The sequence below is a fragment of the Pseudocercospora fijiensis genome (genome assembly GCF_000340215.1).
Source record: "Pseudocercospora fijiensis CIRAD86 unplaced genomic scaffold MYCFIscaffold_3, whole genome shotgun sequence".
Lineage (NCBI taxonomy): Eukaryota > Fungi > Ascomycota > Dothideomycetes > Mycosphaerellales > Mycosphaerellaceae > Pseudocercospora > Pseudocercospora fijiensis.
In genome coordinates, this window is record NW_006921534.1 from 1,999,308 (window position 1) to 2,025,450 (window position 26,143).

Genomic DNA, 26,143 nt, shown 5'->3' on the forward strand with positions numbered 1-26,143 from the left:
TTATGATACCAACAGTGACCCACCTCATCCTGTTCTTTGAGCATCTAGTAGTCTACTTTTTGTAAAACTGCTCCGCTGACTCCATCTATCAGAAGAGAGCCGTGGTAGTTGCATCGCAGTAGTAGTCTTGAGCCGAATTGAAGCTTTCTTGATGAGACCTCATCGACTCGTCTATTCGAAGATGACTGTGTTCATGCATTCGTACATGGAGTCTTAGAACCCGTATGCCTAGTCTAGAGGCATCGTCATCGTCACGATATCTCATTCGCTCTTCTCTTCAAACTTCATCAGCGAGCCCTCCTCACGCCATCTCTCTTCGAAGTTCCTCGCTTCGATTTCCGCAAACATCTTCCTGAACCGCGATTCCATCTGCCGTTGTGTTTTCAGCGCCCTCTCCATCGACTCCTTCCGCATCAAGTATTCAGCGAGGGTGACGCTGTTTTGGCTGCAGCGACCCACGCCAGCCAACCGGAGCCGTGCAATTCGGGCATTCCAGCCGTCACGCCACCTTTGCTGGCCAGTCGGGCGTGCAGCGGTTGCATTCGTACTGAGCCCTTCGAGCACGTCTTGCACGTCTTTTTCACGAATCGGCACTCGTTTCCATTTGAGCGTGACGACTCGATAGTCGAGAGTCTTCAGACCTTTGTAGGGCTCGTACTCCTGGCCATCGATGTTGGAAGGGCCAGTCCAGTGCCATACGTGTGGTTCGCCGCTCATCTCAAATCTCGTGACCATGCCATCGTTCAAACTCGCTCTGCCTTTCATCTTGGTAAGACGATCAACGATGACCTGAAGTTGACTCTTCTTGCGCTCTAGCGTCTCGAGCTCAAGACTGATATCATTTACACTCGCCATAAAAGGAGCGTCAAGCGCACGCTGCACCCACGAATCCTTGAGTCTCAGAGGCTCATCGCCCTCCCAATACCACCAGTCAGTATGTCTGATTGTGATGCGAAGCACCTTTGGCTTCAATCGCTGGATTAGCGATGTCTCCTCATTGTTCGGAAAGAACATGCTCTCCGCGACGAACATTTGCAAGAAGTAGTGAAGAGTGGTCAGACTTTCTCGATTGAGCTTGGTCAAGGTATTGTTACGAATTGGATCTCGACCATATCCTCCTGTGTCGGGATGCTTCTCGGGTGGCCCTCGTGTTGGCCTCATCCAGAAAGTGAATACGGCTTGCTTCATCGGTAACGCATTTGCTTCGAGCCAAATGCGTCTACATGTCAATAGTAGATTAGTACAGGTTTTGTGAGGTCCCTTGTGCGAAGAATTGTGTCAGTTTACATAATCAATGAATGTCTCAAACGAAACTTGTGCTCTCGGATACAATTTTGACAGGATGTGGCAGTGGAGCTTGAAGGGAACATGACTTACTCCATGACCAGGGCGACACCAGAATGCAGTCTCCTTATACTTTCTGTCCATGTCCTCGTACTGTGCTGTGGCGTACTCGAATATCATGTCTCGAATCTCTTTTGGTAGGTCGCGGTACAGGATTGACTGCATTTGCTGGTGACACTTCTCAAGACAATCGTCGAGCGATGTCTCGAGACTGGCATTGCGTATCGTGAGTCTGCTGATTTTGGTAGTCGGTCTCTCGTTCTCGCGTGCCTCCATTTGAGTCGCTTGGGGGTTAATGCTGCTTCTCAGCCGTGCAGGATGTGTTGCAAAGTTGGAATCTGAAGTTGACAGCGTAGCGAAATTCGAGTCACGTCTGATTTGGAGATCCTGTGTTATCTCTGCTCCTGATGCGTTGTTACATCTAGCGAGGTCGGGAGAGATGGGAAGTTGGAAGAGGTGAGCTTGTAGTTGCGTGTTCTGTGTCACCTTGGCGGGGCTATAGAATACCGGATGCACCTACTGTGATACAGCCCTAAAAAGATGTATGCACTCGATATGGAGAGCTTGGGGGTCTAAAAGGGCAACTATTTCACTTCGAAACGAGCATATCGAGCGTCGTGCCAGCGAAGCTATCCGCGAGTACCCAAAAAAGCCAGCACCCACGGCCGTCATCGTTACCATCGCCACCGAGGGCCATGGGCACAATACTGCTCTCATTCCGCATCCGGCTCGGGAATCTGCTTTTTGACGTCTTTCAAAACTCCAGCCGTCCTGGAGGAGCTCGTGTCAGCCCCCGAAGACTGGTGAAGTGGCCGTGCAAGCAGAGCGAGCTCGAAGCTCTTCTCTATGTTGCGGCCAACACGACGATTCCAGTACCGAAAGTATATCGAACATACCAATACCACGGCGAATTGGCTATCGAAATGGAATACTTTCGCGGATGCAAGACAGTACAGGATGCGTGGCATGAGCTGTCAGACCAAGAGAAGGAGAGGGCTGCCGAACAAGTCGCTAGGTATATCGAGCAACTTCGAGTACTACAGCCTCCTGACCAGCAAAATGTCTCGTCAACGAACGGAGGATGATGTCGAGATATTCGAGTTCGAACTGTAAAGCTTTTCGGGCCATTCGACAACATTTCCTCGTTCCACAGATTCCTCCGTGGCGGCATACCGATCGAGAGTGCAGATACCGTATTTGGCGAGAAGGTGGCGGAGATCCACCAACGCAAGTACAGTATCCGTTTTACACCCGGCGATCGGGCGTCACTCAATATCCTCATGCGGGATGGGAGAATTGCTGCGATTGTCGATTGGGAATGCGCAGCATGGTATCCTGAATACTGGGAATTCACCAAGGCCCATTATAACGCTGTTCATCAACCCGAGTTTCACCAAATGCTCGACCTAAAGATGACTCGATATGATGAGGAGCTAGTGGCTGAACGCAGGCTATGGGAACGATACGATCAATTCTTAGATACAGACCCGCCTGACACCAAAGGCCATACGACAAGCCAGCCACCGGATGCACCTACCTTGATGCAGCCGCATACATAAAAAGATGCTGCACTCGGAAGTAGTGAAGTCAACCCGGTTTGGTCATTGAAACAGAGCACTGAGCAATCTGAAAATCTAACAAATGTGGGCATATACCTACGATTCCACGGACCAGCCATAGGAAAGGGAATAATCCGCCAATTTCCAAAACAACGGTGCCTACCTGCCAGCCATCAACTTCGCACGTCTGTCTATCCATAGCAAAATGCCTGCGTCTTAGCTTCGATGCGTCGTTTGGCGGCTTGAAGGCTGCGATCATTGCAAGAATCTCGGATGCAATGCACCCATACATTCCGCAATCGATCAGATTCAGGAAAAGCGTTAGCAAGACCAATCTCGTGCTCCCAATAGCTTCTGGCCCAATTTGAAGCCCCGCTTTTGCTGGGTTGCGTCACTCGTTGGTAGTGCACACAAGCAGCGTCGGTGCTGTCAAAGCCGAGGGTCTCGAAAAGTGCTGAGATGTCGAGATGGCGATCTAGGGCACGCACATGTCCTTCGTGGGCGTACCGCGTAAGGTGCAAGAGGAAGTCGATCCAGGCGAGAACTTCTTCTGGATGTGGAGATTCATCGCAACAGTGATGCTTTCAGTGCTACCCCTGCCGTTCATCTGTCACTTTTACCTGTCGACCACGTGCTAGCTGTGACAGGGTGATCCAAGCGGTTGGGATAGGGCGGAAGCATAACTATTCAGTCAGTATCGAGTATCGAGGCAATTCTGATGCGCCGGAAGAGTTGCTGCGCCTTCCACTATCCGTGCTAGTAGGGTCCGCGACAATTCCATCTTTCGAGCAAGTGGAAGAGCAGCTTTATTGACTCTATGCACCATTGATCATTCCTCACCGATTTTATCATGAAGTTTTTTTCATGTCATGAATCATGATGAATGTGATCGAGACCTTTCTTCATACCGTGGATGTGAAGTGCTGGGGTATGGGCTGCTCAGTGCTCGACTTCCAATTAATGATGACGGTCCTGGCGTTCCGCGCGGCGTTAGGACCATGGATTCATGGTCACTTTCTCGCATTGGTCCAGGGCGATGCTGGGTGGCACCACGGGCAGACCACGTTCTCCAAAGCTGATTAGGACTACGCTGGTCTTTGGAGGTTGTGTTTCGCGGAAGCTTGGTGCGGAGTGAGATGGCTATGTCGAGGACATTGTATTATTCTGAATGTGTTTGTGCCTGCTGATATTTCGGTATTAATCGATGTGGCAGCATCGGGGGTAGGATGGCAGGAGTTCGGCTGATCGTCATTTGCCAGATGTCTGTGCCGTCACTGCCGTGTCGTGTCCAACGCCGTGACGCCACGCCGGTACGCATCCTACGCACTCGATCACTTCCATTGTAGGGCGCAAATGCCGTGTATGGGTCGCGTAGCATTCCATTTCTGGTTGATGCACGACATTGGATACAGAAGCCGGCCATGTCCCTACCGCCGCCCGCGCCTGTCCTGTCGTACACCCTGATAATCCTGATTAAGCGAGAGGGCAAACGGGGATAATCCCCGTAAGCGGCAGCTAGCTTGAAAACGTTAGACGTCAACTTCTTGAAGGTACGGATAATTCCTTTGGGCAGTACGCTAACGTCGCGGACAGGCCGTTCATCCATCACGCCGCGATGGGCTTGGCGTGTCGGGATCTGCAAGATGGCGGTGGCCCGCAGCCCGTGGAAAGCGTGGCGTGGAGGTGGCCGCTTTCCGAGCGCGCGAGAGAAACAACACACAGCAGATCCGGAGTTCACGTTGCTACAGTACTGTGGGCCTGAATAGCACGACAGGGCGGCAGCACGCATTCCGTGGTATGGCATTGGGCGCGACTATTCGTAAATCAGCCCCGGCTATTCATAAATCAGTGATCCGATCGCGGAGGAGGCCTAAGGCAAATTTGTTAGTTATCTCCTCTACCGCTAGATAGCCATTTTCCACCTTACTGTCGCTATTATATACACCTTACTATCGCTATTCTATCGCCGCCCTTCTATACCTAATATTAGCTATATTGTTAAGCCCTTCTACGTAGCTACAAACCGAGGCCGCCGCCGCCGCCGCTATCTAATTTAATAGCGAAGTCAATAACGAGCCATTTAATCTAAGAAAGCGCTAGTTTTAAGAGATACGTAGTAAGAGGCCGCGGCAGGTATAAGAGCCGAAGCTAGGTAACCTCAGAGGCCTTAAATTATAGATCGAGACGGTATATAGACCTAAGGATATAGAAGGCTACGAATACTTCTATAGCATTAATCGCCGCTATTTAAAGCAGTTTCTCTTAGATTTCTAAGAAGATATAGCGGAAAGCGAGCGCTCGTATTACTAGCGGTATGTTAGCTTCGAATATAAAGCTAGATACGATAGTCTCGATACCTAGTTAACTAGTAAGCTAGATAATAGTTTTAAGACACTAAACCCGATACTGCCGTTTCTCGATAATTTGCTAGCGTAGTACGAGGTAGGCTATACTACTATTCGTTTTATACTACGCGGCGTACGTAGCGAGAGGTTGCCGCCGCCGTTATTGCCGCTAAGCAGTAATAATAGTAAAGGATATAGTAGTAGCAGTAACGGCGGTAGTAAAGGCGGTAGTAAAGGCGGTACTAGCGGGGTTAGTTAGCAAGAACAACCTCCTTTAGAAATCGAGACTCCTTCTCAACTAGTCTATAACTTTAGTAATAACGACGAATACAGTAACTAGAGCGAGTTAGAAGCTAAGGCCTATAAACCTAGAGCATACGCAACTATCGAGAACCCCGAAAACTAGGTATTTAACAGTATTATTAATGCTAAAGAATATATAGAAACGTTCGCTTTAGAGAAGGGGTTTAAGACGAAGAAGCAAGGCAACCGACTTAATATAGACTATATTCTATAGACCTTCTAACGCCGCTATGCTAGGTATTTAACACCTGCTATTCGATAGGCTAAGAGAGACAAATTAGAAGAGCGAAGGCGTCTTAATCTAATAGCAAAGCAGCGTAAAGGCCGCTCGAAGTTATACGATTGCCCTTAGTCTATAACGATAACTGCTAAGGACTCGACTAACCCTAATAATAGCTAATAGACCGTTACGTTTAATAGCAACAACTACAACTATCTAGTAGTTAATCTAATAGCATTAGCTAACTACCGACGGCGTTACCGCACTACCGAGATTGTCTAAGAGATACTTAATCTACGAGCCGCTAGTGCTTCTAATCGATAGATTAAGACGGCTATTAAGGCTTGTTTCTCGAGCGGAGGGCTGAATTTAGCAGTCGTACTAGCCACTTTACGAGACATCTTAAATGCCTAGTAAAAGGCTAAGAAATTGAGACTCGCTAGCAAGTTAGTAGTAGACAAAACGATCGAGGACCTCCTATAATAGAACTACTTCGTATAGAAGGCCGTCGGCACTAGACTAAGCGGTAAGCAACGGCTAGAATAGCTGTATTTCTCGTACCCTAAGATAATTAATATCTATAAGAATTGTCCGGATATTATAGTTATAGATTGCACCTACAAGACTAACGATTATAGTATGCCGCTACTTGTAATCGCTTTACTTAATCAATTTAACTAGACCTTCCCTTTAGCGCTTATATTTATGCCTAAACAAGCGACTAAGTAGTATTTAATTGCTATTTAGTATATATAGGAGTTGCTAGCTAAACACGACTATAAAGAGCCTCGCCTTATTATCTACGACCGTAATAAGGCACTAATTAAGGCACTAGCTAGCGACTAGACTTATTTGTATACACAGCTCTGCCGCTAGTATATTAGGCGCGTAGTAGAAGCTAATGCGAAGGCCTTCCTTAGTACTAGACTACCGGATCTATCGACAAGGCGTAAGCTATTAAGTGTAGCCGTATAGGACTTTATAGACCTATTTAATAAGGCTATTAACTTACCGTCGGTTGAGTCGTTTATAACTAACTCGAAGGCCCTCGAGAGCGGCAAGATTGCCGCTAGTAAAGGCGAGCCTGCACGCGACTACTCGGACAATAAAGACTAGCAATCGCTAGCTAGTTATATAGCTAATATATAGTAGATCCATCGATAGCACTATATTAAATACTAGATTAATAGGACGCGCTACTATAGTAATATAACAACCTCGCTAGTAGAAGGTTGTTACGCTAGCATTAAGGTATAGTTAACGACCTATAAGAACGATATCTATAGCTTTATTAATAGGATAGTGCCCTACTTCTAGTACTAGGTTAACCGCTATAGGCTTATAGTTAGAGCCGAGATTAGTCGACCTATAACGTTGTTTTTAAGCGATCTATTCTACGCTGCAGTTGTTAGCTATATTAGCACCTTCGCTCTACGTAAAGCGGCTGAGCGAAGGGCTCTCGTACGTAATAAGCTCGAGAAGCGGAAGTCTAATAGTTATAGGCTATTAGTATGTACCTAGTATTATCGAAGAGTCTATAGCTTAAATTGTATGCACTAGATGCTAGCACTTAAGGAGTCTATAACCGGCATTCTTACTATTCGTATGTTCGAGAAGTACTAGCGAGTACTAAGGAGCGATTACAATAGTAACGAGACAACTACTTACCGCACCTTAGAGCTACTTAAGCGGATTAATAAGCGGCTTAGTCGTACGACTCGGCGTAAGGCTACTAGACCTAAGCTAATTAAACAGGCTGCTAAACAGGCCGCTAAATAGGCCGCTAGATAGGCCGCTAGACAGGCCGCTAGACAGGCCGCTAGATAGGCCGCTAGACAGGCCGCTATTAACTAGCAAGAAGCGATAAGACAGGCTAAGCCTAGGAGGCCTATTCTACCGCTACTAGTACTACGAGAACGTTTACGTAAGGGCTGTATATGCAAAACGGCCTATAGGAGGTGCAAGTGCGTTAAAGATAACGTAGACTACTACTCTAGCTATTACAAGTATAGGCAGTGCGATAGAAACCCTATATCTACTTATTTACCTACTTAGGAAGGACCTCCGCCCGTACCGAGGGCTCTACTAGTACCTATAGCGCTAGTAGTAATGCTAGAATATACTAAGATCGTATAGTAGGAGCTATACGTTAATGCGAGGGTCGTAGAACCTTATTTGCTAGGCAGGCAGTATGCCTAGGGCAGTTAAGATTAGCTATAGGGTCCAATTCTATATCTATTATTTACCTAATTCCTCTTTCCTACGTTATAATTCTACTTAGCAGCTAGCATAGGCATTAGAAGTCTCTATGCGATATTATACTATATGGATTACTAACAATATGGTCTCACCGAGACCGGAGCGGCCCTAGGTCCGTTGATTTATGAATAGCCGGGGCTGATTTACGAATAGTCTCGCCCTATGGCATTCCTTCGAAGCTCACATGCACGCCGGCCGCCGGGATCATTCAGCTGGACGTTACTTCTAGCTTCGCCGCGCGTAAAGTGGTTCACTCTGCAGCGATCTATACCCTTGTTTGGATTGATATGTATGTATACAGGCCGGAAGTGGCCTTGGAGCGCTGTTCCTGTCACCGTCACTTTCACTGCATTCCTTCTTATTTTAATAGACCGTCGTTGCTGATGACGCCCTGATGTGTGATGTATGCCACGACTACTGTACGTCGGACTCCTAGAGTATAGGAGTCGGGTGTCTGTGTCTCTCAGACTCTCTCTCCAGGGCCAAGGCAAGGCAAGGCAAGGCCCGCCGCTGCTTTCGGCCGCATACTTTGTCGGGAGGAATTGCGTCGTGCCTCATCATTTAACGGTTAGGTATCGCTGGGAAGGGAAGGGAAAGAAAGGGAAAAGGCCTGGCGTGGTATGTACCGATACCCGCATGTTGCACTTCGCCGCCGCTCCATCCTCCCTACACATACAGTACTACTCTACCTGATCGACGGCGGGATTATTCTTCGGGGCTCCTGTCTGCCCACGACTGCCGGCACGTTTTGCCTGCTCTGCCGGCCTCCTCCACGCCACCCAGCGCACGTAAGCGAGCCGGGCCGCCGCTCGCCGCTCTCTCTCTCTGCTGCGCTCCGCTGCCTCCGCTGCCTGCGCCGACATCCCTGCCACTCGACGAACACCCAATTTATTATTGTGCCAGCTAGGATGCGACTCATTGGGCGTGGCCCGACAGAAGACTCTCCCCAAGCCGCCCAGAATGCCCACATCGTCCTCCAGCTGGGAGACAGCAAGATCCCGCTCACGGCCACGCAGCTGCTCGGAGGCTCGCTGCGTCTGAACAGCATCCCGGACACCGAAAGCCATCCCCTGCACGCAGTGCCAGGCGACGAACTGAAAGCCATCGAAGCTTTCTCGCGAATGCAGGAAGCGCTGTCGCCCAGACTCCCTGCTGCCCATGATGCCACCTTCTGCCCATGGTCCCCCGATGACTTGTATCCCTACCAAAGTCAACCTAATCTTCCCCCCTCGAATCATTCGCCCGGCCACGATACCCTGCATCACCTACGCCGGGAGCCGTCTGATGCCAACCTTCCGGCATATCACGCCCCGGCAGAGCATCCATATTATTATGTCGCGCAACAGACTTCTGCCTCCGCAGTTCGTGCGATGTCCCTCCACAAGGGCCCTCCAACCATCTTCGATAACTTTGGCGAAGCTCCGTCACCTCGACGGCATCCGAACTCTAGTGAGATGAGGCAGCACGAACTGGCCCACCGCAGTACCACCACGCTTGGCAGCTCACCACGCTCATCACGTCGACTGGATCTCGTACAGCTCTTTCCACACGCGCGTCAGTCCACTGGCCGTTTGCTGTCACCCTCACGACAGCAGCACTCCGAATCCGCCATGACCGAACGAACTGACTTTCCACTTCCTCCTCTGCCTTCCGATCCCCACTTTAGAAGGTCTCGAACGACATCGGGACGACCTTCGACCAGCGGCGCCGGCACTGGCCGGAAGAAGCAAAGACCTTTTGACGAGGACATTCTCGACCAACACAAGACTAATGTACGACGTCCGCCCAAGGGCATCCAGAATTGGTTCGATGCATACTTGAGCTCTGATGATGACGACGACGAAGATGGTGACGATCTTGACGACCAAGTGCCTCAAGAGCTACCGGCCGATGATGTTCTGCCACCGGCATACAGCGGACCCGGTCGAGTCTTTTCTCCTGCCAGCGAGAAGTTCTCCAGTAGCCTGCGTGGCCATGAGCGCATCAATTCTGACCTCAAGTCCATTGAGCATGATATAGCTCGTGCGCATTTCCATCGCAAAACTAGTTCAAGCGATTCAGGTACATCCAACAGTATCCAATCCTCCCACCAAGGCAATAGGCTACGGGATAGATACGACAGCAGACTAGCATCGTCAACAATGGCAGGTGAAAGTATACTATCGCTTTCCGAATCCGACTACGACGAGGAGGAGGAAGAAGATGATGATGACGGGAGAAGCCAGCTTCCTGCTATCAGGGACAGCATTATGAATATGGACTCTGGTCATATCACCATAGCCAATGCATCCTCAATTGACGTCATGAGACTTCAAAGACCCACGCGGCTCGGCTCTGTGCGACATATGCCGGCGATGGAGAGTAAGCGAAGCTCAAGCAATTCTTCAGTACCGACACCGATCGCTGGGAAGAGAGACAAGCCACTGCCTGTCGCACCGCAGGTGGTGAATATCACTGCGGCGGATCCTGCTGCGCTTCGCCGTCTGAATGGGCTAAGTTATGAATCTGCTGGCACACTGAGCTCGGGCACTTCGTTCCAGGACGTAGGTGACAGTGGCTTCAACGAGAATTCACACGTGATGGCAGTGTCGGAAGAGGAGAAGATGCTCCTGGACATGATGCGCCGAAAGCGAGCAGCGATGCAGCAAATGTCCTTCACCGAGGGTTATCAGCTGGCGCTGCAGACCGAACAAGATCGACTGGCGAAACACTCTTCTTCTGCAGAGCAACGAGCCCTCAAAGCACTCAAGAAGAAGAGCTCTAAACCCAGCGATCGTGAGACCCAATCAGTGACAACCTCTGCCAGCATACCTAGTGAAAGTGATATGCGCAGGCAATTCAGCGTTATTCGAAAGGAGCATGTGGATGAGCGATTCCAGATTGAACGCTTCCTGGGCATGTCTCAACCGCAACCCCTGTCTTCGCATCCTCCGGATTCATCAGTATCAGTAGAGCAACCTCACGTACGCGCGCCTAGCGGTGAGCTCCTCCCATCAACCAGATTTTCGCCGACCACCACATACTCTCCTGCGTCACACCCTGCCACTAGCAACACGGAGGAGAATTCTGGTTACTGCTCAGCTGACGATTGCGAGACTGAGTCGGCTCGGATACGAGTACGCCAATTCATCTCTACGAATGGGGCCGTGCCTCCACTCAACTCCATGAAGACCATGCGAAAACGCTCAAATCGTCAGCCCACAAGTATACCACCCTCGCCAATTGCAGAAGAGAACGCTGCGGCGGCGGCGCCAGCGCCACCTCTCCCGCAACGCAGCCCAGACCGACCGAAAACAAGAGACTTCTCGTTCGACGAGGGTCGCGAGGCCATCACTCGAAAGTTCGCATCAATTTCCACGCCAGAAGACACGCAAGATTGGGGCGCCTCACCAATCTCGGCCTACGTGTCACCAGACGTGCAGATCATGGACGATGTACATATGCAGCCAATGCGCCGTGTCTCTCGCGAGACGATACTGGTGCCTCCAACAAGATCTGACTCTGCAAGCGTACCACCTGAAGCACTCTCGAAATCACACGCAACGCAGGCACCCACACTCGCACGAATCACGTTCTCGCCATTTTCCAACATCATCAACGCAGCCGTGGCTCCCAAGCCTTCTGTCAACCGAGTCGACGCCACTCAGGAACCACGAGAGCAACACGTAAGCTTTATGTCAGGTGGCATTGGCCACAGGCCTTCGCTTCCACGACTCAACACCTTCGACTCCGCTTTGAATCAAAGATCTAGCATGCTCAGCATCACCAGCGCCGGAGAAGAAGTCCTCGGTGCATGGGCCGATCTAGGCGGCGGACGAGACTGCCTCCGGACGAAGCGCAAAACGCCGGAAACATTACCAACACAATAAACCCTGCTCATTCGTTATTTCTCTACTGTGTACATCTTGATGGAAAGGAAAGGCAAACACGAAACGAACGCGAGAAAAGATACCCTGTACCAAAGAAGACGATAACGAAGTACTACTTTTCTTTTCCTACTTTGGAGGGCAAGAAGGAGGGAGTGCCGAAAAGTCAAACCCTCATATGCAATGATCTACTGCAGCGATGTACTTCTAACAATAGTCGTCCGCCAAAATAGGGCGAAATGAAGAGATCTCACGATCCATGATTCACATCGATGCTATCACCGAGATGACGATTGAATGAGTTTTCCTATTTTTGGTGCTTGTTCGTCCATTGTTGTTGGTGTTCATCAACTACCACATTGCGCTACTAACCACTAGCCACGTGCTGTAGACTTCAGCATTTCGCTCTCATCTCTTAACCCAGCACAAAACTTCTTTAGGCAGTCGCGACTCGCCCTTGATCTATCTAGTACAATAGGACAACGTCCTTTCTGTCCTAATAGAAAAAAAACCGCGGCAGTTTTTGCAACCCGGGGAAAGAGGCCTACCTTGTCATCATCTATAAGAAACGCACCGCAACCGTGTCATCCTCGAGGGTTTCTTCGTCCTTGCCCTGTCTGCAGGTACCACCGTATACCATTTTCCGCCCGTGTTCATCCTAGTCCTGGTCCTGGGCCTGATCCTGGTGCTTGTGCTGGTATCTCGACGCCCTGGACTGCGGACATAGATGCCGTGGTGTTCAGGCGATGACCGGCGACCGTATCAGGCATGGAATCGGGAATGGCGGACACAGATGCTGATAAAATAAAATATGAGGCCACCATTATTATGCAGGCGACGAGCGAGGACCGAGCACTTCACAGGAAATGATCTCGAAGTTCGAACGTGAGGCTTGCTTACAGAATTACTAATCAAAGCTCTCCAGGCTGTGTATCTGGAGGGAGCATGCGCTTCGCCTTTTTGCTGACAACTCCTAGCGTGATATCTGGAGAAGAAGCTCGCTTCAAGTCCTTCTTGCCAACGAAGTGACTACTCCAGTCTCTCACTCGATTCAGCTTGGCCACGAGCGGCGGCGGCAAACCAGTCACATTCGACGACAACAGCACAATAGAGGTGTTATTCCTAGTGATTCGCTTGCTGAGACTTTGGCCAAAGACATTGTTCTTGAATTCGCCCAGAGCGATATGGGTGACGAGGATGATGTCTCCTGATCTGAGGCCTTGCAGCACATCTCGAAGCTGATAATTGGTAACCCTGCTTCTGTGGGTCTGGCTGTCCATGGGTGGCAGCCAAAAGCTGATGTTGAATCCTGCTTTAGTATCATCGCCGACCACGACCTCGACGATATCCATTTCGCCTGTGCGCTTTCTTAGCTGGACAGTGCGAGTTGGCTGTACTGCAATGACCCCAACCAGTACGTTGATCGTCATGGTTTGAGGATGAATTGACTCAAGATATCGAGCATTGGGAATGCGTTTGAGGTCTGTGATCGGTCCATTGAAATTGACAACTTGCTGTTCGATATTGTCCGATGCAGAGCTCGTACTGGTCTGGTAAGATAGCTCAGTTGACAAAGTGGTGTTGGAGGAAGCTCCAGTCACAAAAGTGGTCTCATCGTAGACCGTATCTTCTGGGACAGCAATCTGAGATGAGGCGAGGTTTTGCAGTGCGTATAAAGACCGTTCTAAGAAGTCCGTGTGCTCGGCATTGTCGTTGTTCGAGTCGTCGTGATGAAGTGACAAGAACTGCGTAGCTTCTGGCTCTACTTCCCTTTCTTTGGCGTTATCCGAAGCATGATGTTGACCATGAATTTCAAGCTCTCGCCATTTTGCGAGAGATTGTGTGGCAAGAGCAAGCGAGTCTTGCGTGGTCTCGCCCTGTTCATCAGCCTGTAAGAATCGGCGATGCCGGAAATTGAAGTGTGATGGAAGCTCATGCTCGTTCCAAGACAAGGTGCTGGCGGGAGGAGCGCCGGTCAAGAAGATGACAGACCCGGCAGCCATGATGCGCAGATTGACTTCGATAGATCGTTGTCAGGCATGCCGTTCCTATTCTTGGTCTTCGCTGCTGGTTGATGCCGGGAAATTGCGAGGTGAAGTGAAGTGAAGTTGCCTTCCTCAAACTTCCACGTGACGTCCCACAATTTTCGTGATGTCGACGTCCAGGTGAGTGAAGAAGAGCCGCACTTGGAGTGCGAAGTCACGTCGCGTTGTAAAGCAGCGAGCGTCTCGGAGAGTTGCAAAATCCGAGCCCAGACGTAGGTTCTGCCTCTGCCTATCCTCGGCCGAGCCTCGACTGTCAGAGCCCGTGATAAATCCTGTCTGTCTGCAACAATTGTTGAGACCTGCGCACACTAGACTTCAAACTCCGGACTCCAGAGACAACATCCGCTCGCTCACCCACCGCTTCCGTAGCAAAAGCAGATCACCTTTGGAAGTGTTCGACGCGCTGTTCGGCGATCGGCAAGCAAAAGCAAGCGAAGTCCGGCAGGAAAGCTGGTGACACAGAACTAGCGGCAGCGGCGGCTCATTCCGATCAGATAAGATTCAGCGATTACTTTTCGCCCCATGCCTCTCCTACCTACACCCAAGACCATGTTTCGCTCACTATACGAGAAGGTGGTGCCGCCCAACTCAGACACCACACTCACCAAGGAACGTCCAGATGGATTTCTCACAGCAAAAGGCATAGACGCACTTTTCTCAAGGACGAACCCCGAAATAGACGGAGAAGAATGTCTACACGACTGCGCCAGCTGCTCAGTCACCCTCCCCAGGAAGTGGTCGATAAATGAGGATGACAAGCTGTATGGTGGAATAAATGGCTGGAGTAGACACTTGCTGGTGGCGACCGGTCAAACAGACTGGGTGCGATCGGTCGAAGATGTCAAGGGCAGCGTAATGGAGGCAGTAGGAGATCATATGAGCAAAGTCGAAGGCGGAAAACTCATGCTCAGCGCAAGCAATATCCCTCCACCAGAAATCGCAGGCGATCACATTGGCCCATATGGAAAAGACCGACCGACAACAGTCCTACTCATGCCTTCGTTCACATACATCGAAAACGTAACACCGAAACACGTTCCCCAGCTGATCGAGAGCGTCATAAACACCGCACCGACCAACACAACACGACTAGATTCTCCAAAATTACAGTCGAACGGTACAAACTCAAACGGCGATGTCCCACATACTCCCATGCCACCACCTCCCAAAAACCTCCCAGCAGGCCTAACCATCCGCGCCTGTCCCCACAAATACATCATCCTCCTCTGCTCCCAAGCCACCCGCGACGCCCGCTGCGGCCAATCCGCACCTCTACTCCGCAAAGAACTCGAACGCCATCTCCGCCCTCTCGGCCTCTTCCGGGACCTCCACGACGAAAGACCCGGAGGCGTAGGCATCTACTTCATCTCGCATGTCGGCGGACACAAGTACAGTGCCAATATGATGGTATACCGGAGAGCGGAGGTGAGGAGGACGGTTCAAGAACAGATGGAGAATGGCGAGCCCAATGGAGAGAAGAGTAATTTTGAGCAGGGGGAGGCCGCTCAGTGTTTTTGGCTCGCGAGGATCAGGCCGGAGGATTGTGAGAATGTTGTGAGGTTTACGGTTTTGCAAGGGAAAGTTGTGAAGCCGGAGAGGCAGTTGAGGGGAGGCTTTGATCGGGAGAAGGGGGTTGTGAGTTGGTGAGCATTATCTCTATCGTTGATAAAGGGGGAGTAGTGGTGAAGAAGTGGCGGCGTTATCGCTCCCTACCTTCCTGTCAGACGAGGCAGAACCTAGCTCCATGTCATTCACAATCCAGCGCTGAAAGCTCACGGTACATTGTACTTGTCAAAACATATAGAGAAGAAAGCATGTCAAACTCTCTGACATTCTCCATACCAGAAGCGACGATAAACAAGGGTTCAACTCCCTTAACGAGCTACCGGTGCATGGGGGCGTATTTTCCTTCCTAGCTGAACTGCAGTATTGTATATATTGTACATAGCCGAACCAAAAACAATCTGATCGCTCTCTCGACATTCTCCATGCCTGCCTTCCACTCGGGACAGTGATCGGGTCAAATCTTTTCACCAACTCGCGGACGGTGGCAGACGTCATGTGTCAGCACCTTTTTCACCCTCCCTGTCAATCTATTTCTCACGTCACTCTCCGACCCTGGTCACCAAATGCCGACATACACACACACATTCCAAGCGTTGTGAGTTTGAGACAGGATGAAGTCATTGAGAGTTTTCGATTCAAGCTGAGAATCTGGGGGAGCGACGAAGCGACGACATGAATCGAGCATCCCCAGGAAGGAGGCAAGGAAGCTAGAAATAGCATCATGGAGAACGAAATGTCAGGAAAACTTGCTGACGATGAAGGTGACAGTGCAAAGTCAATGGCCAAGGAACAATTTCTTAAGAAATGAGAAGAAGCGCGTTTTGATCAGTCAAGTAGCCCTGCTTTTCTTGGAAGCTCTTGCTATGCTAATTTAGGTAACTTTCGTCTCATCGAAGCTCAATCATCGATCGGTCTTTCAATCCATCGTATCAACACAAGCAGGCCTGATGCCCGCACAGTAACAACTCCGCTCAAATGCATCATCAAACTGTGGTATAATGCTGTTGTTATTCCTCAATCAAAGCCAAAGCCAAAAAAAAAGAGACGGGTAGTTAAAAAATTTGAGCCTGCCTGCCTCGCCACAAACTCTGGTGCCAGCCGAGCTCGTAGTCAGTCGCCTGCCAATGCCATCCATGCAAATCATCATTATGTCGTCGCCGCGTCCTGTTCTGAAGTATGCCTGATACCGTCATAACCAGCCCAAGGAAGTTTTGTTGTACTGCTGTCGATTAAGCGAGAGTGATGTCTCTATCCTTGTTCATGAAAGGAAATTGAAAAGTGTCCAGTTGAAAGCAAAGAACTTTTAGTAGCCGTTAACAGCGATGGTTGGTGGTGCTGGTCGGCTGAGAGTGGTGGGCAAGAAGCGGGAGAAGATGTTGGTTTTCTGCTTCTTGGCTGGTTGGAGGTCGGTCTGGTCAAGTGGCAGGCTGTGGGTCATGATTGGTGCAGGCTGCATTCGCTGGCTGCAGTATGTCGTAGGCTCTTCGGTGATGGGCACTGCATAAGATGAAATGATGCTGGATGGCGAGGATGATGAGGCATATGAGTCGGCTGAGGATTGTGAGGCTGAGGATCCGCTTCGGGTTGGTGGAGAAAGCGAGGGCGTTCTTGATACCGCTCTTGATGAGGAGTTCGATGAGGTTGAGTAGTACATGGGTTGCTGATATGTGTAGGCACCCATTGAGCGAGGTGAGTCGTAATATCTGGTTGCCTCCATTGCTGCCCGACGTTGTTGTTGGGCCGCGAAAGCCATCTGACGCTGCTCGAGAGCTGCCATTTCCTCCCGAATTCTCTGCTTCTCTGCCTGACGAAGCTGGAATGTTCGGACAGGAGCAAGGAAAGGCTCAAGATGAGTGTACAGATCTTGTTCCGTCACTCTGAGCTCCCAGTCTAGGAGGCTAAGGAGCTGCTTCTCCATAAGGTTGACTTCGGTCAGGCTGAAGCCGAAGCTGTCAAAGCCATGAACAGAAGTGTATCGTGCCCAGTGCTTGTTCTTTGGTGACGAATCGTTCAAGTTCTTTGCAGCAAGAATAAGCGATGCCAAGAAGATTCGATGAGCTGTACATCTCATGCCCTTGGCAACTGGAGGCAGACGTGATTGCAGCCTGCCAAGATAGACCAAAGACGTCATGAGAGTAGGCACCTGGACGTGTGATCTCTCGACCAGAGCGGTGATGAAAAGCTCCAATCGTGGTAGTTGCGGCTCAAAGTAGGCGCTACCAGACGACTGCGGTGGTGTGGTAGGTGGAGTTGGTGGAAGTGCCTTGCTAGTTGATGGTGCGGTTTGACCTTCACATCGAATCACTTGCGAAGCCTTGTGTGCGAGGTAGCTGATCATATCCTGTGACACTGGAAGGTGGATGAAGTGCTCCAAAGCAGCAGCATTCTGGGCGGCGGTTGGTGGAGAGTAAGCCATGGTCGATGATATCGTTGGTCGTTAGACAAGATCCAAGTCGATGAGGTCGAAGGATTCAAGATGCAAGATTAAGTAGCGCGAAGATGGTCGTGATATCGTTCCTATTGATCGTCGTAACAATAGGTAGTCCTTCGCAAAGGGTCTTAGGTGACAGTGACCAACAATAGGCAACAGTTCACTCTGCAGTATTGTCCAAGAGGATAAATAGGACAATGGTGCACGACGGGAATTAGAAGACCAACGAACTGCAGCCTGGCAGGTTTTCGGAAGATCAGGATTATTAGCTAGATTGCGGTTGATGCAGATGAGCCAGGATGCAGTTGAAAAGGCTTCTTCAAATGACGGTGTGAGCTCGTGGGCTTGCCGGGGTCCAGTCTTTGGGTTCGGGAGAAAAACCGGAAGGACAACGAAGCGTGCAAAGATTGACTGATTAACTCGGTGACTTTCCGGCCAGCGGACAAGTGCAACTAATGTATCGAGATCCGAATCGTCTGGCGGAGGGTGGTACGGGCGGGCTGGCTGGCTGATGGCTGTACCTGATGACGGGTGAGGTTATCTGCAGCGTGGCGTTTCCTGGGGGCCGGGGTAGCAAGAGAATGTGAGGTGAGTTTGTGTATTAGATATTCTATGCAGGCGAAGCGGCAGCGGATCGATGCACACAGATCGATGGGTTGACGATGATGAGGACGGGTGGGTGGGTGATAGTAGTGAAGCATGACTGAGGGATGGCAGGCTGGGATACTTATTCTGCTTGATCTTCATGGGAGGCAAGGCGCCGCGCTGCAGGAGGTCGCTGGCTCGATGGCTTGAGTTTTTGGTATGTGCCCCACACGAGGTGTAGGTGAAAATGATTGGGCGGAGGATAGAGTCACTAATGCCGAGGCGCGTCGTCGCAGCAGGGTACCGAACGGGTGAGATGCTCTGACAGGCCAGCGCTTTTGTTTCACTGGATTGCGTGCAGCGCGCCTGGCAAGCCACTCCGCCGACCGTTTCATCGCTGCTGGCCGTCTGAAGCCAACAGGCCTTGTAGACGCTGGACTTCTGCTGCGGCGGTGAATGATAGGCTGCGTGCTCCCATTATTATTCTGGTCGTCGCGCGTCGCCGTCCACGCATGCCTCTGCGTGTCTGCGAGGTCTGCAAGGAAGACGGCGCCTTGCCCTGACGTCGCATCTTGACAAAGAATCCGCTCCCAAGCTTGATGCCAGGAGGTGTGCGCAAACTTGCACCGGACTGCGACCGAGATCGACACGCATCCATTTCCAGCGTCTTGTGACACCAGTCCCCGAAGCATTTCAGGGTACTTCCACCACCGTGCGGACACGACAGATGGCTCGGCTTGCGGCTTGCGGCTTGCGGCTTGCGGCGCAGGCTGCTGGCTCTGGCTCTGGCTCTGGCATCTGGTGGCTTCTGAGATGGCACGTATCACGGAGAGCCTGTTCTCCCTCCAGCACCTGCAGAGCGCGGCCTGGTGCGTAATGAGGGTAATGAAAGTCGTGCGTGGTCATACCCACCGCAATGAGGCTGGGGCAGGGCTAGGCTGGACATGCCATGCCATGCCACGAATAATCTCCATCTCGCTGCGGCCCCGTCCAGTCTTGCGAGCGAGCGCGGTGATGTGGCAAACGCAAAAATGCTGCGTGTTGCCTTTATGGCCAGCCATCTCACTTCACCTGCTGTCCTGGACATGCAGCGACGGCTCGGGGTCGGGGTCGGGGTCGGGGTCGGGGTCGGGCAATAATAGAGCACCATGCATGTGTTTTGAGTCGTCGTCGTGCATGCAGTGAGTGGATGCCTGAGTGCTGAGTGTCGGCAAGCATGCAGCGACGCTATTCTACGCCTCCGCCTGCGCCACATGTCATGGCTGTGCCTTTGAGTTTGCTAGCAAGAAACCGTCGATTTGATTTTGCAGAAAGCCGGCCTGCCAGTCACAGGCTCACAGCTCCCACACACAATCTTCTCCTGAGATGAAACATTCTCGCATGCGCCAACCTGCTCCCCGCTCGCCAGTATAATAACAGCACCACCTATGATATGGGCAGGCTCTCTCGGCTCAACCGCGCCATCGTAGAGCTCGGTCCCACGGTTCGCCGTCATCTTCAGCACCACTCCCGTCACCATTCGTTGACATCGACAGCGCTATGGAAATTCGAACGCGCAAACATTTTGCATGTGTTCGAGAACAGACGTGTGCTCCGACAATGGTCCGCAGATTGCAAATAATGTCGAAAGCAGGCACGACAGGAGCGCCTCATTCATCAGTACCTTGTTGCACGTCTCCATCAGCAGGCGCTGCAGTGAAGCTGGGCTGGACAGGGCTTGAAGCCCCACAGGATCCTCGCCTCCCAAGAGCGAGGCTGCTATCTGTGGTAGCTTTCCGGCCAAACAATTCGAGGAGTGACGCCTCCGTCCCTGAGGTGCCTGGTGCCTCGCAAAGGAGACGGCCACGTGAACCGAACTTGTCTCATGCTGGCTCCAATTTTCCCATCACTTCCTCTTTCTGCGACTCGCAGGAGCTCACGTCTCTCTTCATCCACCGGAAGAATCGCGAATCCGACTTCGAAAATACTTTCGCTTCTCGGCAAGGAGCAAGCGCTGCAGCCAGACCCACTTACCTCCGCTGTAGGCGCCGACAAGGGACCTGGCAAACAGTGAGATAACCGCTCGTACGACAGACATGTTGTAACACTTCATAAAGGCCTTGAGATCCTGTTCAAGGACCTCTCGTACCTATTCTAGACCTCCATCAACCTCAGCAGCCGCCTTGCATGGGGCACCTGTGGAGGCTTTGTGGACATACAGTATCACTCGTCGTCTGAAACCCTTTCCGAGTGGAAATCATTTTGAAACAGTTGACCGTGAGCAGGTGTTACTCGGCTATCAGATGTATAGTAGTACGACATCTGCTCCACCATCGTGTCTCACGAGATAACGGGATCCGATTGTCCATCACCCTCCAGGGTATGCACTGACAAGCGCTTGCAAACATTGCAGTATACCCTCGAACATGCACAGAAGTCGCTGGACAACATTTCAAGTCACAATGATCAGAAAGCACAAGGGTTTCCTCAGATTCCTAGCCTCGCGCCACCCAATGGATAACATTCGAAGTCGCAACGATCAGAAAGCACACGATCCTATCTCAGAACGCGAAACCTCTCGCTGCAGATCAAACATTCCCAACATGAAGACCTCTAGTGGCTACTTCACGTCAGAATCGCAGTGCCCCCATACACGCTTCGAAAGGAAGGCAGACTTCCAACCCGATGAAATGACTTCAGCAGGTCATTGGAATGTCATCTGGATGGGAAGATCGGAAACACCACGAGGTGATTAGATCTAATGATAGTTCCCTTCACAGCTGATTGACTTTACCTACTGACTTCAGATACTTGACTCAAAGCTATTCCTTGCCTGACGTGCACCTGAGTCGCCTGGAAGTAAAGAAATAGCCGAGCATCGCGAAGAATCGAACATCAGTCCTGGGATAAGTATCAATCTCTGAGAGAGGACCTCAATGATGACGATCAGCCCGTCGTACAAAACAGACTAGAAATCTCGTTCCTCCTCATTACAACGTCGGCTTCCCTACTTCAAAAACTCCGGCCCCTCTCTCTCCTCCGCAAGTATCTTCTCTTTCAACACCTCCCAATCCCTCGGCTTCTCTCCCACTTCCGCAAGTTGGTTCCAACACTTATAACTCCTATGCCTCTCCCCAAACGTCTCGCTCTCACCATACACGATCCCATAGACCTGCTTCGCACAAGCCTTAAGCGCTCTACAGGCCCGCACCTGTCCTTGAAGGAATTTCAGCTCAGCCAAACCCATCAATGCCAAAATGCCCACAGATCTCGTTAGACTGTTTTCCGTGAGATGGAGCTGACAATATGCTGAGTTCGGGCCGAAGAGGAGTTTGATATTGAGGCCCATTTCGAGGGAGGAAGCGAAACATTCGTAGGCTTTGAGTTTTGAGGCGGAAGAGGTTGAGGACCATTGGGAAATATGGCCTAGGTGGACGTGCGCGAGTTGGTAGTAGGTATCTGCGAGGAGGAGGTGTGGGAGGTTGGTGTATGCTGGTGATGAGTAGCTCTGGGCCAGGTTCTTGGCGTGTTTCTCAAGGTTGGTGATGGCTGTGCCGGAAATTTTGCCATTGAGTTTCACGACGTTTGGAAACTTCTTGTTTAGAAGTTCGGAGATTTTGGTTCTGGCGGCCTTTCCTTCCGCCGTGATGGTTGCGTCCGCTTGACAGATTCGGCAACCGCATTCGAAGCCGTATTGAGATCTGAGCGTGTTTCTGCGTTTTTCGGAGTCGTTGGAGCTGGGAATGTAAGCAAGCGTGAGCTCTTCTCCCATGGTAATGACTCGATTCGCTCTGACGATGAACATGTCGCCAATCCAAGACCAGTTACAATTTGGTAGGCAGGAGTGATTGAACATGGCACCCGTATACCAGAGACCAGCGTAAAAGTCCTTGGTGGAAGGAAGCGACTCATCTCGTGGATATTGATTTGCAAGGTCAGCAGTGTCGTGGTGCATAGACATGCTTCCAGGAAGAATTGTGTGACAGTTGTGCTTGATGATAGACAGTGCTCGATAAGTGTCGATAGCCTGCGGCCGCGGCAGATTTGACGGTGATGCATCGTATGGAAAGTCAACTCCGGCATATAGTGAGAACAGCTTGTTGCGCAAATCCTCAGACGAATTGATGAATAGGTCGACCAAAGCCTTGGCGCAGATGTCTTGTAGCAGTGATAAATGTCGTTGACTCGAAGCCTCTCCCGCTAAAATGTCCTGCAGACCGCGTGCGAAAGCAGAACTCTTATTTGAAGTACCGACAGCCATTGACTTCTCACATAATACCAGCTCGCCGGCCTCCATGTCCTTACTGGCGAATACACCACGCCCACCTAGTGAGCTCAGCTTGATCTCAAGAGACCCACTAAAATCGCTCATGTCCGCAGAGGTACCGTGAAGCCCTAGTTGGCGTATGTGCAAGCCAAAGTCGAATACACCCAGACTTTCTTGAGCTTTCACCTTGGCTTTCGACACCAAGTGTTGAAACGGTAAATTGTCTGGCTGAATCTGGACCAAGCGCTCCGCAAGCTCGAGAGCCTGAGATGGCAAGTCTCCAGCAAGAGCTTTGGCATATCCGAGTTTCAATGCTTGCTTGTGCGTAGGGTCGGTGGCAAGAATCGCGACGCAATCCGTAAGAGCCGCATCACGGCCGCCGGCACGATCATAGCAGAAGGCGCGTTTGATCAGGAGACCATTCTTTTCCTTGACCTGATAGAGACCACGTTGATATATATTCTCAAGATGGCAATCGTAGAGATTCAGAGCTTCGAGAAAGTTACCTTTGATCATTGCTAAATCGGCAAACTTGATAAAATCGGTATCCTCGGGCAGGAAGCGGGTCTCGAAGAGCCGCTCCGTTATTGAATCCCGTCGTGAGACGTAGAGGCAGTCGGTCGGGTGATGTAAGCATATTGATCGAGATTCCAAAGGATCGCGGCCAAAGTAAGGTTCTCGAATGGCGATTATGGTGCCTCTTGGTATCTGCTCAACTCCAAGAGGACGGAAAATGAGAGACCACACATGAACTTCTGCACCAGCGTGGTCTTCAGCAGCGAAGACTGTACCTAATTCTGTGTCTCGCTGAGAAAGAATACGCAGATAGATGACCTTTCCAGTGCTTCTGCGGCCTTTCTCCAACTGCGCAACCCCGATGTGTTCCAGAGAAACGGGATCAATGGCAGATGGTGAATGATGACCATCAATATGAGGGATCTGGCTTCCAGCGCTCCTCGATGCTCTTTGCTGTCCAGTCAAGGCTCGAATGATATCTGCAGGATTGGAGTCGTTCATCCGAACTATATCAGCGCCCTTCATGAGATCCGCCAACTCATCCATTCGTCTATCCATGGCTAAAAACCGGGTTGCGAGGCGATTTCAATGTTGAACATGCAGCGCGACAGATCGAGGAACAAGAGTCAGTTTAGCGGAAGAGGCGGAGCGCTCGGTTGCGCGCAGGAAGAGCAAACAGCCACACAAAGGTCGCACAATATGTCTGAGCACAAATGTGGGGCAGAGCGTGGTAGGTCGCATGCGCGGTGAATGGTTCCAGAATGGTGTTTCGTTAAGTCGTGATCACGTGGCTGCCTGTTGCTGTTTGGTCTGCTCTGGTGCTTCATCGATAAATGCTGGAGGAGCGCTCTCGCTCAAAAAGCCTGGTATTTCGCTCTCGCCCAGACCCTCAGCCCCAAACTCCACTTCGTCGCCAAGCGCCTCAAGCTCAGCGTCCAGCTCGGCCTCATCTACATCCTCTGGGACATCGTAGCTCCTACTTATGCTCTCTTGGATGTCGTTGCCCATGTCCATGAGGTCCGCCATCTCGTCCTGCATCTTCTCGATCTTGTCGATGTTGATCTTGCCATACTGCTTCTTCAGCTCCTTCTGTGTCGTCTTCATGGCGTCCACTGTTGCCATGGTATTCTTGAGATTGTCCTGCATCATGCCCGCTTGCTCCATATTCCAGCTCTGCTGCTGGAGCTGATCCTTCTGCGATTCGTACATTTTCCGCTGCTGAAGGACCTTGATTGCCTTCTGCTTGATTGCGTTCTTGCCTGGTCCATCTCGCATACGGCTTAATCGTTGCTGGTAGGTCTGCAGTTCGGAATTGAGTTTGGCGAGCTTGACATCGATTGATTCGATTCTACCATCAACCTATCGAACGTGAGCAGGATCCTGGAGATAGTCGTCGTGGTCGTCTTACCTTTCCGATGGCGTCGTTCAGAGAAGGCTTCGGCGCATTGTTCTTTGCGCCGAAGAGTCGATTCATGGCGAGTCGCTGTTATCTTGCGAGTATGAGATGACCTTTCTCCTCTCTTACGACTTGATATGCGCGCGAGATATGTTCAAGTGGACTCGAGGAATGTGTTTGTATGTGGTTCTTCTAGAAGGAAGAATAGTGAGGCCCAGAAGTGGGCCGGGGCGGGGCCAGTGAAACCTTGAAGTCAAAGCTGCATTCCACCACGACCTTCCCTTCCCTCGTTCCATCAGCAACATCACCCGCATCGCATTGTCTTGTGAAGTCAGCATTTGCGCACTTAGACGAGCGTCGTCTTGGACCAGCAGCTGAGGCTAACTTAGAGATTACGCGTACTAGATGGCGTGCACAGACTTGCTTTGGAGCTGGTCAATCTGCACACGAGAGACACAGCCCTTGCTCAGTGCCATCACGATGATTGAGGCTTCTCAAGGCTCAGACTGCATGCTATCATCAATCAGGCTGGCAGGAAGCGAAGCGAAGCGAAGGTGAGAGCATGATCTGATCAACGCCACGTTTGAACTTTGCTGCAAGACTTCAGAAACCCGAAGCATGCTCTGCAAGGCTATACCAGCACAACCGCTGTTCTCAACATGACCTACTAGCTGAAGGCTTGCTTTACCACATCTCCTTCCCCTTGCTGCCATCCTCCACGCCTTTGGCAACGCTGGTGGCACCATCTTCAATACCGTTGGTCACACCCTGCAAACCATAACCCACTGCCTTCATGGGAGTTGTATTGTTGATGATGGCATCGCCAATGCCACGACCCAACGCTCCTACGACACCTCGAACTGCAATACAGTGCAATCGATCAGTACCCGGGTCGCGAAGAGAAGAGAGGAAATTTTTAAGGTTCATCTCTATACCGGTAAAAGAATTCTGCGCCAGCCTAACGATACCGCAAGCGTCAGTACCTTAGTGTTTATTGAAGTTATGCAAGCCGGTCAGGGGAAGGACAAGACACGGTCTCGACTCTCTCTCTCTCTCTCTCTCTCTCTCTCTCTCAGCAGGATACACACACTGTGCCTGTCACCGTCGTTACAGCACCAGCAATGTCCTTGTCAATGTCCGGCATATTGAGTAGCTACAAATCAGAGGGCTCGAAATAAGTGGTTCACAGTACTCAGAGTACGAGTGTGATGGATAAATTGTTTGCACGCATGGCAGGTTGCAGTTTCCTATAATCCGTAGATGTGCTGCCAACCTGTTTGTGGACGTCGTCTGCAGTAGTTTGCACCTGCTTCATCCCACACAACTGCACGCGCCAGCGTCATTCATGCTTTTCGACGGGCGTCGGAGCTAGAGCTCCGATTGGACTGGTTCTAGCGGGACGCAGCCGCAGGCCAGCGCGACTGCCAAGTCTGAAGAATTATCAAAGAAGTGACGATTCTCT

The 26,143-nt window shown here is 50.9% G+C and overlaps 13 protein-coding genes across 13 annotated transcripts; 6 read left to right on the plus strand and 7 right to left on the minus strand.

Annotated features, from left to right (window-relative positions):
• Positions 1 to 88: 88 nt before the first annotated feature.
• On the minus strand, positions 89 to 2,016 carry MYCFIDRAFT_173162 (uncharacterized protein; the record flags this gene model as incomplete). The annotated part of the gene is made up of 5 exons (XM_007926547.1): positions 89 to 273; positions 306 to 1,260; positions 1,288 to 1,840; positions 1,895 to 1,907; positions 1,938 to 2,016. The coding sequence occupies 5 exons, from the start codon at positions 2,014 to 2,016 to the stop codon at positions 89 to 91; spliced, it is 1,785 nt and encodes a 594-aa protein (XP_007924738.1).
• A 23-nt stretch (positions 2,017 to 2,039) lies between these two features.
• On the plus strand, positions 2,040 to 2,903 carry MYCFIDRAFT_173163 (uncharacterized protein; the record flags this gene model as incomplete). The annotated part of the gene is made up of 3 exons (XM_007926548.1): positions 2,040 to 2,351; positions 2,380 to 2,430; positions 2,460 to 2,903. The coding sequence occupies 3 exons, from the start codon at positions 2,040 to 2,042 to the stop codon at positions 2,901 to 2,903; spliced, it is 807 nt and encodes a 268-aa protein (XP_007924739.1).
• Positions 2,904 to 2,945: 42 nt separating this feature from the next.
• On the minus strand, positions 2,946 to 3,729 carry MYCFIDRAFT_173164 (uncharacterized protein; the record flags this gene model as incomplete). The annotated part of the gene is made up of 6 exons (XM_007926549.1): positions 2,946 to 2,970; positions 3,012 to 3,062; positions 3,089 to 3,284; positions 3,316 to 3,484; positions 3,518 to 3,586; positions 3,652 to 3,729. The coding sequence occupies 6 exons, from the start codon at positions 3,727 to 3,729 to the stop codon at positions 2,946 to 2,948; spliced, it is 588 nt and encodes a 195-aa protein (XP_007924740.1).
• A 24-nt stretch (positions 3,730 to 3,753) lies between these two features.
• On the plus strand, positions 3,754 to 4,038 carry MYCFIDRAFT_173165 (uncharacterized protein; the record flags this gene model as incomplete). Its single annotated transcript, XM_007926550.1, has 3 exons — positions 3,754 to 3,769; positions 3,798 to 3,912; positions 3,936 to 4,038. The coding sequence occupies 3 exons, from the start codon at positions 3,754 to 3,756 to the stop codon at positions 4,036 to 4,038; spliced, it is 234 nt and encodes a 77-aa protein (XP_007924741.1).
• A 24-nt stretch (positions 4,039 to 4,062) lies between these two features.
• On the minus strand, positions 4,063 to 4,707 carry MYCFIDRAFT_173166 (uncharacterized protein; the record flags this gene model as incomplete). The annotated part of the gene is made up of 1 exon (XM_007926551.1): positions 4,063 to 4,707. One exon carries the CDS (start codon positions 4,705 to 4,707, stop codon positions 4,063 to 4,065), a length of 645 nt encoding a protein of 214 aa, XP_007924742.1.
• Positions 4,708 to 11,425: 6,718 nt separating this feature from the next.
• Positions 11,426 to 12,168, plus strand: MYCFIDRAFT_210791 (uncharacterized protein). Its single transcript, XM_007926552.1, has one exon. The coding sequence runs from the start codon at positions 11,456 to 11,458 to the stop codon at positions 11,897 to 11,899; it is 444 nt and encodes a 147-aa protein (XP_007924743.1). The 5' UTR covers positions 11,426 to 11,455; the 3' UTR covers positions 11,900 to 12,168.
• A 639-nt stretch (positions 12,169 to 12,807) lies between these two features.
• On the minus strand, positions 12,808 to 13,959 carry MYCFIDRAFT_214622 (uncharacterized protein; the record flags this gene model as incomplete). Its single annotated transcript, XM_007926553.1, has 1 exon — positions 12,808 to 13,959. The coding sequence occupies exon 1, from the start codon at positions 13,897 to 13,899 to the stop codon at positions 12,808 to 12,810; it is 1,092 nt and encodes a 363-aa protein (XP_007924744.1). The 5' UTR covers positions 13,900 to 13,959.
• Positions 13,960 to 14,490: 531 nt separating this feature from the next.
• On the plus strand, positions 14,491 to 15,715 carry MYCFIDRAFT_152389 (uncharacterized protein; the record flags this gene model as incomplete). Its single annotated transcript, XM_007926554.1, has 1 exon — positions 14,491 to 15,715. One exon carries the CDS (start codon positions 14,491 to 14,493, stop codon positions 15,586 to 15,588), a length of 1,098 nt encoding a protein of 365 aa, XP_007924745.1. The 3' UTR covers positions 15,589 to 15,715.
• Positions 15,716 to 16,228: 513 nt separating this feature from the next.
• MYCFIDRAFT_207176 (uncharacterized protein) lies at positions 16,229 to 17,733 on the plus strand (the record flags this gene model as incomplete). The annotated part of the gene is made up of 2 exons (XM_007926555.1): positions 16,229 to 16,274; positions 16,317 to 17,733. 2 exons carry the CDS (start codon positions 16,229 to 16,231, stop codon positions 16,700 to 16,702), a joined length of 432 nt encoding a protein of 143 aa, XP_007924746.1. The 3' UTR covers positions 16,703 to 17,733.
• On the minus strand, positions 16,331 to 18,612 carry MYCFIDRAFT_162974 (uncharacterized protein). The gene has a single exon (XM_007926556.1). It carries the CDS (start codon positions 17,921 to 17,923, stop codon positions 16,811 to 16,813), a length of 1,113 nt encoding a protein of 370 aa, XP_007924747.1. The 5' UTR covers positions 17,924 to 18,612; the 3' UTR covers positions 16,331 to 16,810.
• Positions 18,613 to 20,091: 1,479 nt separating this feature from the next.
• Positions 20,092 to 21,258, plus strand: MYCFIDRAFT_173173 (uncharacterized protein; the record flags this gene model as incomplete). The annotated part of the gene is made up of 6 exons (XM_007926557.1): positions 20,092 to 20,125; positions 20,154 to 20,543; positions 20,578 to 20,647; positions 20,678 to 20,752; positions 20,785 to 20,837; positions 20,882 to 21,258. 6 exons carry the CDS (start codon positions 20,092 to 20,094, stop codon positions 21,256 to 21,258), a joined length of 999 nt encoding a protein of 332 aa, XP_007924748.1.
• A 34-nt stretch (positions 21,259 to 21,292) lies between these two features.
• On the minus strand, positions 21,293 to 23,843 carry MYCFIDRAFT_173174 (uncharacterized protein; the record flags this gene model as incomplete). Its single annotated transcript, XM_007926558.1, has 4 exons — positions 21,293 to 21,317; positions 21,347 to 21,434; positions 21,472 to 21,488; positions 21,523 to 23,843. The coding sequence occupies 4 exons, from the start codon at positions 23,841 to 23,843 to the stop codon at positions 21,293 to 21,295; spliced, it is 2,451 nt and encodes an 816-aa protein (XP_007924749.1).
• A 225-nt stretch (positions 23,844 to 24,068) lies between these two features.
• Positions 24,069 to 24,759, minus strand: MYCFIDRAFT_134197 (uncharacterized protein; the record flags this gene model as incomplete). Its single annotated transcript, XM_007926559.1, has 2 exons — positions 24,069 to 24,644; positions 24,694 to 24,759. 2 exons carry the CDS (start codon positions 24,757 to 24,759, stop codon positions 24,069 to 24,071), a joined length of 642 nt encoding a protein of 213 aa, XP_007924750.1.
• Positions 24,760 to 26,143: the final 1,384 nt, after the last annotated feature.

Excerpts from the sequence above, each read along its gene's own strand:
- MYCFIDRAFT_210791 (XM_007926552.1), top strand. The coding sequence starts at position 11,456 with ATGGACGATGTACATATGCAGCCAATGCGCCGTGTCTCTCGCGAGACG.
- MYCFIDRAFT_162974 (XM_007926556.1), bottom strand. The coding sequence starts at position 17,923 with ATGGCTTACTCTCCACCAACCGCCGCCCAGAATGCTGCTGCTTTGGAG.